This window comes from Pipistrellus hanaki (assembly GCF_964339955.1).
Source record: "Pipistrellus hanaki genome assembly, chromosome: 10".
NCBI lineage: Eukaryota > Metazoa > Chordata > Mammalia > Chiroptera > Vespertilionidae > Pipistrellus > Pipistrellus hanaki.
This window is the reverse complement of record NC_140512.1, coordinates 69,932,956-69,947,901: the sequence shown is the minus strand read 5'-3', so window position 1 is coordinate 69,947,901 and position 14,946 is coordinate 69,932,956. Positions and strand designations below refer to the sequence as shown.

Here is a 14,946-nt window from a genome sequence, read left to right as displayed (position 1 = left end):
TCCATTAATTTTTGCCGAGTGACCAAAGATGTGTGTGGCCTTGCATTGTCATGATGGAACACAACACCTTTTCGATTTGTCAATTCGGGCCGCTTTTCTTCAACTGCATTGTTTAATTTCGTTAGTTATTCAATGTAGACATCAGAATTGATCGTTCGGTTGGGTGGTAAAAGTTCAAAGTAGACAATTCCTTTGTAATCCCACCAAACTGATAACAAAACCTTCTTTTGATGAATATCAGCTTTTGATGTTGTTTGAGTTGGTTCACCTGGCCTGCTCCACGATCTTTTCCGCTTGATATTGTTGTAAACAACCCATTTTTCATCGCCAGTTATCAGTCGTTTTAAAAATGGATCATTTTCATTACGTTTCTTTAGCAAATCGCAGCTGCTAATGCGTTGCGTTAACTGTGATTCTTTCAGTTCGTGAGGAACCCATGTATCGAGTTTTCGAACATAGCCAAGTTGTTCTAAGTGATTTTCAATGCATGTATGTGATACATGAAGCTTCTCTGCAATCTCACGTGTTGTACTGTGACAGTCCGAATTGATTATTGCTTTGATTAGGGCGTCATCAACTTCAACTGGACGACCAGAGCGTTTTTCATCTTTGAGTGAAAAATCACCAGAACGAAATTTGGCAAACCAATTTTGACACTGCCGTTCTTTTAAGGCTTCGTCACCATAAACAGCACATAACTTTTTATGAGCTTGCGATGCGTTTTTCCCTTTGCGGAAATAAAAAAGCAAAATATGACGAAAATGTTCCTTTTGATTTTCCATTTTTCAACGAACGCCAAACGAAAACTACAAAACAGATCAAAAAACTTTTTTTACTGATTAACAGCTGAATAGCCAACTATCAAATAACAAAATGTGTTTTACATTTGTACTACGTCTGCAAACCTAAAAATTCAACTGAAGCCATTTATGTGTGAAACCCGCAATTACTTAGCTGCCGACCCAATAGAAGCATCAGACTTTCCTTCTTAGTGCCCTTAAGCCTATCGTTACATTTCTGAAGCCATTACCAAGACCATGGCTAGTGCCCAGCTGGTGTGACTCAGTGGTTGAGCGTCAGCCCAGGAACCAAGGAGTCGCTGGTTTGATTCCCAGTCAGGGCACACGCCCAAGTTGCAGGCTCAATCTCCATTAGGAGGTGTGCAGGAGAATCAATGATGATTCTCTCTCATCATTGGTGCTTCTATCTCTCTCCCCTTCTTTCTCGAAATCAATAAAAACATATAAAAACAAAACAAAGCCACTTGTTAGCACCAGCTAAATTCACATTCTGTTTCTATGCTTTTATGGTATGCGTCAAATCAGGACTAAATTTCTTGTTCGGTTTGATGTCGACATCCATTTTGTATATGACACTTATTATGTGAAAAAGAGTGCTTTGAGGTGTTTGCTGCTGGGGCTGTAATGTATATGACTGAATGTATGTACCCAAAAGACATTATAAATACTTATGTTTTCTGTTTCTCTTATTAGTTTTCTTTTCTACTCTTCTTCATTTTCACTTTCTCTAAGACAGACTCATCCTTTTATGCTTCCGTGGTTCTGTTTTGTTTTGGTTTTGCATAGCATGCTGGGAGAGGGTAGCCCCAGGTTAACTTTTATGACTTGGAGATGTGAAGTCTGCCCAGGAGACACCAAACCCTCTGTGGCCACTCCTCAAACTGATTTCAGTAGATTAGGCTCTAATCATGATGTTGATCACATTTCAAAGCCAGCAACAGGGTTAGGCTTCTAACAGAAAGTGGCCCAGAGTAGCTGATCCTCCACTGCCATTGCTGTCCCCATTTCCCTGCCCCACAGTTTTTGTAGCAGCTTTAACTTTACTAGGTTGATAAATGTACCTGAAAAATTGGCCTCAAAGCAGAAAGATTAATAAAATTTTAAATAGATTTTGGATTCAATAATTATTGTTGGAATCAATTCAATCTCTGCCAAGTAGTATTTTTTAGAAGTTTCTATATGATTTAATAGCAAGTTGGTTCTATTTTGCTTTCTTTACAGGTGAAAGCCGCCTGCTGTCTGCATTTTGAACTCTTTTTTTAAAAATTCATTTTGTAGATATGTTGTAAAGAGTAACAGAGCATTGGAAAGATTAATTTTTTTTATAGATGAGGAAATTCAAGATTTTAGGCTATAACTGGTGGGTGAATTAGTATGGTTCATATCATACTACAGTGTTTATTGGTGCATTTATGTATGCAAAAAAAGATAATAAGTAGAAGAAAAAAAGTAGATGTTCAGTAAATGCTAACCAATGTTTAACATATCAGTGAACAGAAAGAGCATGGTCTCTTCTCATCAAGCTTTATATGCCAGTGGCAACAAGTAATTGCAAGTGCAGTTAGTGTAAATTCAGTGTAAATTCAAGTGCAATGACAGTGCCGTCTATGTTGCAGTCGGCAGGGAGCACTAATTTCCTCTGGTCTGTTCTTTATGAACAAAATGGAGATCTGAAGGATAATTTATAACTAAAGTTAATAATTACAGCTAAATTTCAGTTTTAAGGTTTAAGGAATATATTAGATAATTTCTCCTTTGTCAAAATATTGAAGCATATCATAATTTTTCTTTTCCTATAAAATTGCACACCATTTGTCTTCCAGTGTCTTATAACATACTTATTAAAATTCATAATGTAATTACCCAAGCTTTTATTATATAAGTTCTTCATAGCAGTTGGGTGGTTTTCCAATCATCCCTAAAATTACATCCAAACATTCTTGATATATAGAACCCTTCATTTTGTCCATATTTTATGAAACATAAATGCTTTTTAGAATGATAAATAGTTTTGGCATCAAGAGCAACTTTTAAATTATGATGGGTACTATAACATTGAGTGTGACTTTTTATGATATGTTTTAAGAGCTGCATATTGACATAACCTTAAACGATCTACCAAAAGGAATTTACGATATACATTGGCCAGATATCCTCAGAGAAAAACCAGTGGAACTGTTGAGAACAAATTCACCTATCTCTGGCCTCTACTGTCTACCACTAAGTAATTTTTAACAGTACAGTATATGAGCCCAAATGTGACCACTGAGAAGATACAAAGGTGTGATAAGGGAGATGATGGTTCATTTGAGTGCCGAGGAAGGGCCTTGCTGATGAGCAAAATGAAGGCCATACCTGAGGACCAAAGTTGGACTTGTTCTGAGTTAGCAGGCTCTGTGGATGCAGAGCGAGGCATGTTTGAAGGACAGCAGGAAGCCTGGGTTAGCCAAGGTGGGTGGGCAGAGGTGGGTGGGCAGCAGGACAGCGCTACCAGCCTAGTTGGAGAGAGGCAGTGGGCAAGGCCAGATTGGAAGTGCACTGAGAACTGTTGAAGGGTTCAGTAGCGACTTGCTTGATCAGATTTGAATTTTTGAAAAGTTCCTGGCTGCTGCATGGATAAAGGATTGAGGAGTTGCAGGCAAAGAAGAGGCCACAAAAGTTGAGGCCTTTTGGGGTGGGATTGGGGCAGGCAGTGGGGGATGGAGAAGCAGAGTGATCGGAGGGGAGACAGGAGGATTTACCAGTGCTGTGGACTGAAGGAGTGTGGGGGAGAGGATTGAGGAGGCAGCGGGAGAGTGAGTAGGGAAAATAATGTTATTTCAGGACTTCCAAGCCATTTCCAAAGGATTGGTTAGAGTCTGAGAGGGGACTGGTGAAGGGAGAGAGTTTAGACATGGTAAACTTAAGACATTTTGTGTGAGAAAATGGAAATGCTAAGAGGGAAGCTGGAAATCATACCAACTTGGTGCTCTCAGAACATGTGAACTTGTGAGACAACAAATCCAACGGGTTTCCAGCCCTCATTGTCACCAAGACCTTTCGGTTAAGACGTGGGGAGGAAGGTTGTCCAGCTCCAGCCTTGGGAAAGGCAGGGCTTTGGAGGGAAAGGGAGGAAGAACTTGTGAGACGGAGGAAGGTCGAAGTTCCCTGCGACAGCAGGGAACCATTCACAGGGGACCGCTCGGAACCCAGCAGAGCTCTGTGGATGTTGGGCTTGAGTGAAATAAGCATGGAGAAAGGGCTTTCAGTGACTGCGGGTCACCAGAGCCCCGAGCCCAGTAGGAAAGAAGACAGGTCTGCATGAAATTGATCTGAAAACGGGAAAGTGAGGTCAGTGTAGGGTTAGCTGAGCTTGAGCGGAGGTAGGCCGATTGATTAAAAGTGCAAACAGTCTCCCTCTGTGGTTTTTCCTTAAATACTGTTTTCCCATTAACTATCTGCTCCAAAAATCTTCTTTTTGGTTGATTATTTAAATTCCCAATGGTATTTTTATGTGATTAATAGGCTACTATGTGTTAGTTTGATAATATGTTAGAAACCTGGTAAGTAATGTGTTGTCTTAAATTTAAGTGTTGTTGAATTACCCAACTCAAAATAGGCTCTTTATTGTTTGACATTTATTTTGTGTTTTCCTTTAAAATGTTATCTTTGTGGAGTAAACATTTTTCTTCATGCTGTTTAGTGTTTTCATGAGATTAGTTCAGATTATTGCTGAATGTAGTTATTTGGTAGTAAAATGTCTTAGTTTTATTGTAAGTATTCTAATAAGTTATTATTTCTTGTATATATAAATAATCAGATACTTTAGGCATTTTAATTTGCAAATTTAGGACAATTGCTTTAACATTTTCAGTTTTCAACTTAATCCCTAGGATGTAATCTAAGTATAATAATCTCTTAACTAAAAACCAAAACTCACAATAAATGGTCATTGAAGGAAGGGTAATTAGATGCTAGGATTATAATGGTATTTGCATCTGAAGGTTACAAACTAAGTTTCCACAATTTAAAGTGAATGTGTCTATTTATTGCTAATTTTTTTTATTGCATTTTCTGATTATATTTTTTGCCTACTGGTTGGGTTGTTAATAGCAGTGGGTTACATGACATTCTTTATGGTTATCTATTCTCCTTTTCAGTGGAGTAATTGATTGTTGTTAGAAGAAAGTAATCCCCAAATAGTTTCTTATAGTGCTAATTTTAGAGTTTGTTTGCCTTTTATTTATAGATGGTGTTATAATTGCAATGCATAAGTCAGTGTTGATTTCATATAAGCCTTAATTTTTAATGTTTCATTGTGCTGATGTTTCAACCAGAATAAAATATTTAATGCAATTTGTAGCTGCAAACATTTAAAAAATAAAGTCACTGTAAGTGATAAGTTTATTTTCCATAACTTGAAGCAATTTGTCCTAAATTTCCACACGTCTGCATTTGTTTTTGCTGTTCTAAAATTCCTTAGTTGCTGGCTTTGACCTTTTATGTTGCTGAGTTTTACACATCTATTTTCTCACCTGCCATATCCTAGGGGGCTTGGAGTACCCATAATACAGTGAGCCCACCTTCCTGGTCCCCAGACATTTCAGAAGGTCGGGAAATTTTTAAACCCAGGCAGCTTCCTGGCAGTGCCATTTGGAGCATCAAAGTGGTAAATAAAATTGCATTTACATTCATGTATCATTTCTTTCTGGTTTTATCTGAGTAGAAGTTCAGAATTGAGCCTTTCTTTTCTAACTAGTTTAGCTTTCAGAGCCACGTCTTTAACCTAAAAACTTTAATAATGAAGAGACAACATGCTTGCACTTAAAAATATGAATTAGGAGGAAATTAAATTGTAATTTTACATCTGTCATTTTAAGTGTAAATTTTTAATACCCTTTTCCATGGTTTCTTCCTCTTATGTTGTAATTAGCAGTATGGGTAAAATCCTTGTCATGAAATAATTGGTTATTGGTCATTTTTTTGTGATATCATAAAATTTTGTTGCATACAAAAGAAAAACTACACTAAGCTGTTAATGTAATAGTGGAGACGAAATACCAGGGTCACTGCAGATTTCATTGGCTGTGTTAACCTCAAAATTATAGGGCCTTTTCCATGTCATTGGGTGACTCCCTAGTTCTTGAAGTAAGTTAAGTCTGATGCATTTAGAAGGGTAAAAAATTAACTTGAAAACTGTTAATCATCTGAAAAGTTCAACTATTTTACTGACTAGAGAACGCAGTTTTCTTTTATCTTCTACATTTGATGTAATTCTGGAATAAGGGTGTTTAATTTAGATGAACCAAGGATTTCAAAGGAGTTGTAGATTTCACTTTGTAATTTTCTATCAGCATTGGACGAATTATTTTTTTAACTCATTCTGATATCATGCAAGGTGTTGAAAGTATAAATATTTAAGAGTATAAAAGATGACTTGTTTGACAGTTTTGAAGCAAGTACCACCAATTTTCACCTTGGATGTTGGGGGAAAATAAATTGTGAGATTATTATAGTCTTCATTTAATCTTTGGCTTAAGTTCTAAAAATCGTTGCATACCTACTGACAAAAGAACGAGAAGAAACTATCCAAGTCAGCCCGACTACCCCTGGTTCAAAGGAGCTTGGAGGACAGCAAGTTTCAGGACAAGGAGGGGCAGTTTGAAAAATGGAAGGATTTATTAAAACTAAAGGAAGATTCTTCCTCCCTTTTTGTTCATATGTATGTGTCTTACGCTCACAATATAATCGTTAATTATTGGAAACTTCTGCTAAATTGGTAAGGAGTGCAGCATTTCAAACTGTGATTAGTGAGATTGGTTGAACATAAATACTGTTTAACTTGTTAGGGAAAAAATAGCAAAGGGTTTTCTTGAATATTTTAATATTTTTAAAAATATTTTTTTATTGACTTCAGAGAGAGGAAGAGAGAGGGGGAGAGAAACATTAGTGATGAGAGATAATCATTGATTGGCTGCCTCCTGTACGCCTCCTACTGGGGACTGAGCCTGCAAACCAGGCATGTGCCTGATCGGGAATTAAACCGTGATCTCCTGGTTCATAGGACGATCTACAACTGAGCAACACCAGCCAGGTATAATTTTAAATATATACAAGGATATGTAATTTTCAGGTTTTTGAGATAGTAGGATATAAGTCTGAGTATAAACAAGAAAAAGAAAACCACAACAAATAATCCTAGTATTTATTTGTTAAATTATCTGGGAATTGAACGTGTTTTCCCATAGAATTTTTTCTTGGATTGGGTAAAAATTCAGATAAATTTTTTCCGTTTTAAGTAATTATTATCCAGATGATTCAAAGTAAGCTTTTTATACTTCCACCGTTTCCTATCTATAACTAAACTGTACTCTAAATACTATAGTACCGTGGTTGGCAAACTGCGTCTCTTGAGCCACATGTGGCTCTTTGGCCCCTTCCACAAAATACCACAGCCTGGGCGAGTCTGTTTTGAAGAAGTGGCGTTAGAAGAAGTTTAAGTTTTAAAAAGTTGGCTGTCAGAAGAAATTTCAATCGTTGTACTGTTGACATTTGGCTCTGTTGACTAATGAGTTTGCCGACCACTGCTATAGAAGAATAAGGCACTCATGTTCAGTCCATACAGATAACTATTGAATAGTAAGGGAAGATGACGATTTTAATGGCTAGAAGAAATATTATTGTGTACTAGCAAAAATTAGCTTTCATGCAGTGTGGCAGTTCAGAATAGTGGTTAAGAACCAGACTTGCTAGGTCTGTGGCTTTTGATAAGTTAGTTCACCTTTCATTCCTCAGTACACTGTATCTCTTAAATGGGGATAATAAAATAGGACTGACCTTGTAAGATTGTTGAGAGTAAAACATGCTACGAGAATCCTAGTAAGTCTTGCAAACAGGTTAGCTCTTACTAAGTTTACTGAGAGACCAGGCAGCCAGAGTTGCTCCTTGTACTCCCCGTATATTGATTACAAGTGTGGCACCCAGAGATACTTGGGTGGGCTGTGGGTGTTCTAGCCATCTGGAACGCAGGGTGAGGCAATGGAAAAACAAGGCCAGGGTTTGCGGATATAGGGCATTTGTAACTGACAGACCTGAAGTTTGACTCTGAGGTTGTAAGCGCTTTATGTTTTTAAGTTGCAGAATACATATTAAAAGATACAAATATAACCCTGATATCTCAATATTTATCTGATCAAAATAAAAGAAAGAAGCAACTATATGTGTAATATTTAATGAGATGTTTTGCCTCCCACTTAGTTTTTTAAATTCTTTGGGGCTTGAGCAGAATGCTGACGTTTCTTTATCTGTTGTGTAGGGCCGTGGGTCGGGGTTCCCAGGAAAGCGGAGACCTCGCGGTGCAGGCCTGTCGGGCCGTGGCGGCAGAGGCAGGTCCAAATTGAAAAGTGGAATGGGGACAGTTGTGCTACCTGGGGTAAGGCTCTCCTCCTTTTAGTTAGCTGGCATCCTTAACACATCGACTGGTGATGGTGACCTCCTGGATAGCAATTATGTAGATGTTAAGAGTCACATAAATGGGCTAACATTGTTATTTTACTATGTTTTTGCTTAAACACTTCTGGTCAGGCTTTCTACTTTCTAATCCTTTTTCTTTTTTCTTGCCTTCTTTTTTTGAAACTGTTCTTTCTATGCTAATCCTCCTCCCAAATCCAAATGGGTATTTTCTTTATTTAAAAAAGGGCAAACTCCTGTCATATTCTTGTTTACTTGAAAAAATTCTGTTGGCATTTTAAGTTTTGGTTGTAGCTGTTCTCAGTGTTATATAAAAAGGCTTACAGAAGAAATGAGAGATGTTGCAGGTTTGTGCAGACTCTAAAATGTGAAGGATTTTATGACTTTGACATTTTAAGATTGATAAATATTTATTTGTTGACACTTGATGAGGCTTTAATTAAATGTATCTTGAAAACAACAACAACTATTTAGCTGGTTATATTTCCTGCAGTAACTATTTCCTAAAATCCTGTTTTTCAAATTCTAATTGTCATTTTAAGTTTAGGAGTCAAGTGGGATTGTTTAATTTTACTATTAAAGGAGTAAAGAAACATAGGTCTAGTCCTGTGTTACAAGGCAAATTCATTTCTTTTCATAACTATGTCTTGTAAAGATGAGATGCTTTAATTTTGATGAAGTCCAATATATTTTCTTTGTCAATTGTGCTTTTGGTGTCTGAGAAATAGTAGTATGACCCAAATTAGAAATGTATTCAGTATTTTCTTATAAAAGTTTTTAAAAAAATATACATGTTCTATTGATTTTTTTACAGAGAGGAAAGGAGAGGGATAGAGAGTTAGAAACATCTATGAGAGAGAAACATGGATCAGCTGCCTCTTGCACACCCCCTATTGGGAATGTGCCTGCAACCGAGGTACATGCCCTTAACGGGAATCGAACCTGGGAACCTTTAGTCCGTAGGCTAACGCTCTAGCCACTGAGCCAAGCTGGTTAGGGCTCCTACAGCAGTTTGGTGATATTAGATTTTGCATTTAATTCTGTGATCCAATTTGAGTTGATTTTTATGGCTCATGTGGTATGGATCAAAGTTTACTTTTTGGCATACTGAATATCAGTTGTTTTAGTACCATTTTCTGAATTGCCTTTGTATCATTCTTGAAAATTAGTTATCTGTATATTTGTGAATCTAATTTTGGAATCTCTAAATTTTCTCTATCTTTAGGCAATCCAATAGGCTGTTTTGATTACTTCTACTTTATAATACTCTTGAAATTAGACTCCATTAGTCTTCCAATATTCTACTTTTTCAAAGTTGTTTTGACTATTCTAAATCCTTCATATTTTTGTATGAATTATAGAATTAGCTTGTCAGTTTATACAAATAAGTCTGGTGGGATCTTGGTTGGGTTTGCATTCAAAGAACAGATCAGTGTAAGGAAATTGTCATTTTAACCATATTGAGCTTTTTACCTTTTAACCATATACTTTATGTATCTCTCCGTTTTTTAGGTCTTGAATTTCTCTTCAGTGCTATTATTTAGTTTTTAAAATATAGGTCTCACACCATTTCTCAGATTCATATGAAGTCTTCCATATTTTTTATGCTAATGTAAATTGTTGTCTCAATTTCATATTGTGGTTGTTACTATCTGGAGACAATATTTATTTTTACATATTGATTTTGTGTCCTACAACCTTAACTAAAACTCCCTTATTGCTTCTAGTTGCATTTTTGTAGACTTCATTTGTAGATTTTGTGCATACACAATTATGTCTGCCAATAAAGTTTTGTCATTTCATTTTTTTTCTTTATTACATTTTTCTTTATTACCTTTAGTATAGTGTTGAATAGTTGGGATGAAATCAGGCAATCTTTTTTTTTTTATCTTGGGGAGTTTTAATCTTTCATCATAACATATAGTTTTCTTAATAGACATCCTAAATCAGTTTGAGGAAGCTACTATCTATACATAATTTGTTGATTTTTTTTTTTTTTAATTGGAAGTGGATGTTGGATTCTTCAAATGCCTTTTCTGCATTTTACAAATAATCCTGAGGCTTATTTGCTGATATGCTGAATTACATCAATTGGATTTTTGTGTGCCAAAGCTACCTTGTATTCCTGGGATAAATACTACTTGGTCATGATATTTTATCTTTCTTGCTTTTTCTAGGTATCTGCTGCTGATATTTCATCGAATAAGGATGAAGAAGAAAACTCCATGCACAATACGGTTGTGCTGTTTTCTAGTAGTGACAAGTTCACTTTGCATCAGGTTTGAATTTAGCTATTTTCATTTTCCACTTCTGAATCCTCCTTGCCCTCTTCTGCTTTATCTCATGTGCACCGAAGTCATCTGATATCTAGCTCTAGAGCTGTGCTAGCTAAGAATTATACTATAAAATTATAAAATTTTAGTACATTCTTATGTTCACGTGTACTTAATTTCAGGATATGTGCGTAGTTTGTGGCAGTTTTGGCCAAGGAGCAGAGGGAAGATTACTGGCCTGTTCTCAGTGTGGGCAGTGCTACCATCCATACTGTGTCAGTATTAAGGTAAATATGCTTACATTTAAATGACATAACAAAAAATGCAGTTACATTTTATTTGATTTGTATGGTATACTGCTTCCAATTCTTATAATTAATCAGATGTTGTCAGGATAATTGTACGTATGGACCAATATATACTTTCAATATTGCCTTTCAAATGTTAACCTGAAGAAATTGATTCTATTGTATAAATCTATTGTCTTTGAATTGTAATGATTATCCTGCTATTGTCTTGAAAAAGTAATTTTTATCTTAAAATGTGCTTTATACTGTTATTTCTAAGGCATAAGTTTAGTTGATGCATTCTGTTTATTAATTATAAAAGTTGAAAGAATCTAGAATAGTTAGTATTAGTCTCTCCCCACATTCTCTCTTCTCAACCCTAACCATATACAGAATGTGTCTGTTAGGCTTCTTGGATCAGTTGATATTTTTAATCAGTTTGGATCATTCTTATCCATTTTTCTTCAAAAATTTTTTATGTTTTCTTCCCCTGTTTCTAAAATTTCAGGTGTGTTTGTGAAATTGCATAACATTTCCCCCAGATTACTGACACTGTTGGTTTCCCCCCAGTTTTCTCTGTGCTTTAGTTTGTATAGTTTCTATTACATTTTCCAAAACTCAGCGTTGTTAGGAAGTGTGTAATCTATTTAAAGCCCATCCAGTAAATTTTTCAGAAAATTATATTCTTTAATCTCAGCTCCATTTTATAGTTTATTATTTTGTAGTTAAAATTTTTGTCTTCAAGTGTTTGTATATATTTACCTGGCACTTCTCACTGTATTAACTAATAGTTCTGCTCATTGGTAGATGTTCTCCTGCTTTTAGAGCATGTAGTAATTTTTGATTGAATGTGGACATTGAGAATTAAAATAGTATATTGTAGGGAGCCTGGATTTTGTTTTTTTAAATTGTATTTAGTTTTTGTTGTGGCAGTTATTTGGATAAATTTAAAACTTTTGAAGCTTCTTTTTAAGTTTTCTGGTGTCATTCTAGAGAACCTTCATAATGAAGTGTGCATTCTTAAACATTTTGGTTTTAGAACCATTAACACTCTTAAAAATCACCATAGAGTTTTTGTTTATGAGGATAATAACTTGAATATTTTATTTTAGAAATTAACTGAGAATTTTTTAAAACACAAAATTATACAGGCACAGCTTGGGATGGTGTCATTGTAATGCTGTTGTGTACATCATGCAGCTTCTAGAAGCATCACTGAGTGGATTAACATGGCAAAGACAAAGTCTTAGTATAATTATGAAAATAGCTCTGACTCCCAGACCCACTAGGGTTCCCCAAATGACACTTTTGCGATGGCCGTGGTAGTGCTAGTTCATTCTTCCTTGCCACTTGGTCATTCCTCACCACCATCACCCTCCCCCTCATCTTCCCCCCATTCACCACTCTGACTAGTTAAGTTCCACATGTTTTCCAACATTGTGTGGGCTCTGATGTTGTTCAACTTACACATTCCCAGGAGCTGTTGCCCTGGTTATGGGGCTCTGTTTGGCTTCATAGATGGCTGTAGTGAAAGGCCTTGGGGAAATGCTGTGTAGACTGATCCTTTCTTTCCAGTCCTCTGTCCTGCAGTTGCCTCAGCCTCCCTGAGTGCCATCATGTGTGCTAAGCTTGGTGAGACCATCATACTCTGCTGGGTTTCTTCCTCCCTTGGCAGCCCCCTAAGAAAATGTCTACAGGCAGAATATCATAGGACTCACCTCACTTGTCCCACTCCCCTTAGAAACCACAGGCCTGGACTGCATCTTGTGCAATGTCTGAAAATGAGTGCTTCATACATTTTGTCCAGTTTTCTGTATTTTATGATGGAAGCAAGGTCTCATCCCAGTTACCTTACTGTAGTTGAAGCAGATATGCATTATAGACTATAAAACATACTCATCACGCCGTTAGACATGGTGGGCACCCTGCCTGATGCCATACCTGAAAGAGCTTTTAGAAACGAAGACTAGACCAGTAGGAGAGCCCTGGAAGGGATTTAGGGGTAGGGGTCTGTTCATATGTTGAAATACTGCAGAGAGGTCCAGTACACACTAACATGTCAACTACATTTGGGAGTCAGGAGATCTTAACTGGCTTGAGCATTTTCAGCAGTGATGGGCATGGCAATCAGATTGAGTGTGCAGGAGAGTGACTATAAACTGAGTAATTTGAGAGTTCGGCTGTAAAGGACCACAGTATAGTTGTTTGTAAAAGAGGAGAACTTAGGAGTAAAGATACAATATAAAAACCTTTTTCTACCACTAAGTACCTTGGGTCTATCTTCCACTTTGTCTTCTTCTGCACCAGGGATTGGTAAACCATGGCACCAAATCTGGCCCCCCAACCACTTCTGTAAATGAAGTTCCCGTTGGAATGCAGACATGCTCTTGCTTACACCTATCTGTAGTTGGCTTCTCGCTGCAATGACACAGTTGTGGAGTTCAGCAGGCCACGTTCCCCATAAAGTCTAGAATATCCACTGTCTGACCCTTTACAGAAATTTGCTGGCCACTGCTCTAAGCCACCCTGCTCTCCCTATCCAGGGTTCTTTCCTCCATTTGGTAAATACGATCATGTAAGATCAATTTACATGAATTGGTAGACTAATCAAAGTAATGAATACAGCCGGAACCGGTTTGGCTCAGTGGATAGAGCATCGGTCTGTGGACTGAAAGGTCCCAGGTTCAATTCCGGTCAAGAGCATGTACCTTGGTTGCGGGCACATCCCCGGTGGGGGGTGTGCATGAGGCAGCTGGTTGATGTTTCTCTCTCATCGATGTTTCTAGCTCTCTGCCCCTCTACTTTCCTCTCTGTAAAAAAAAATCAATAAAATATATTAAAAAAAAAAAAAAAGTAATGAATACACATGCTTCAAAGTATCAAATGGCTTTAAAAGCCTCACAGTGACCCGCAGTGAGTGACCCCCATCCCCTCTTGCTCCAGCTCCTCTACTGAATCCTGTTCTCCACGGGGGACACTTTTTTTTTTTTTCATGGAGCTGTATGGCCAACCATGGGGGACACTTCTGATCTGCAGGTCTTAGTAGTGAATGAACTCTGTAGCCATACATTGAATGCTGGTGCTGCTGCTTTATCTGACTCAGATTCTGTGACTTTCTGCTATGAATGAAATGAATGCTAACTTAGCTTTTAAAATATACTCCTTGCCTTCTTCCTGCATCCCCGAATGCCTGTAGACATTTTCCAGGGTGCTGCCAAGGGAGGGAGAAACTGCATTTAGTTAATAGACAGTGTTGGCTATGACTCCGTAAGTGTTCACTGAACATCTGAGGAGCATACCGTGACTTTCTTTTGTTTTCATGGAGTTTTTACTAGAAGAAGAAAATGCATAAATTCATGATTCCCCATCAGCTTGTGTTGCCATTTGTTTTTGCCAGCTATAGAAGCTAGATCAGAGCCGATTGTTTTGGCAGGTACCTGCTTTCCTGGGAAGAGTGTTGCCCTCCCTGCACACCCTTGTTCCAATCTAGGCCTTGTTCAGCTGTCTTCCTTAAGCTTTCCTTCAGGGGGCCATTGCTTTCTGGAGCCATACCTTCCCTTTTCTTGGCACACACACTCATTTTGTTTCTTGTACCTTTAAGCAATTTCATTAGGTGGGTTATTTGGGAGCTGAATTTTGAGTCCTTGGATGCTGAAAGATATTTTACTTTCACACTTGATTACTAGTTTACTTGGGTAAGAATTGTACCTTGTAAAGTATTTTCCCATAGAATGAAAATTTCCAACTCTGGCTGCTTAAATAAAGTTTGATGCCATTAAAAAAATATGGTTATTTATTGATTTCAGAGAGAGGAAGGGAAAAGGAGAGAGAGATAGGAACATCAGTGATGAGAGAGAACCATCGATTGGCTGTCTCCTGCACACCCTTTACTGGGGATCGAGCATGTGATTGGGCATGTGCCCCGATTGAATCAAACCGTGACCTCCTAGTTCACAGATGGACTTTCAACCACTGAACCACTCCAGCTCGGCAAGTCTGCTGCCATTTTGATAGTTGTTCCTTTATTTACTTATTTTTCTCTTAAGTAGCTTTAGACTTTCTTATTCCTTGTGATCTGAGTTTTGTTGTCTTGATTGCTTGCTATTTCATATAATAACACAGGCCCTTTGTGGGTTT

The 14,946-nt window shown here is 37.3% G+C and overlaps 1 protein-coding gene across 12 annotated transcripts in view; it reads left to right on the top strand.

Annotated features, from left to right (window-relative positions):
- The window catches only part of KMT2C (lysine methyltransferase 2C), a 244,175-nt gene that overhangs the window by 147,832 nt on the left and 81,397 nt on the right, over positions 1 to 14,946 (top strand). For all 12 annotated transcript variants that reach the window (XR_014796194.1, XM_084897474.1, XM_084897473.1 and 9 more), the window contains exons 15-18: positions 5,329 to 5,448; positions 8,095 to 8,211; positions 10,427 to 10,528; positions 10,705 to 10,809. Coding sequence is in view for 11 of the 12 variants with exons in the window: in XM_084897474.1 (XP_084753600.1) it covers positions 5,329 to 5,448; positions 8,095 to 8,211; positions 10,427 to 10,528; positions 10,705 to 10,809 (444 nt within the window). In the remaining variant the exon portion in view is untranslated. The remainder of the gene's footprint in view (positions 1 to 5,328; positions 5,449 to 8,094; positions 8,212 to 10,426; positions 10,529 to 10,704; positions 10,810 to 14,946) is intronic.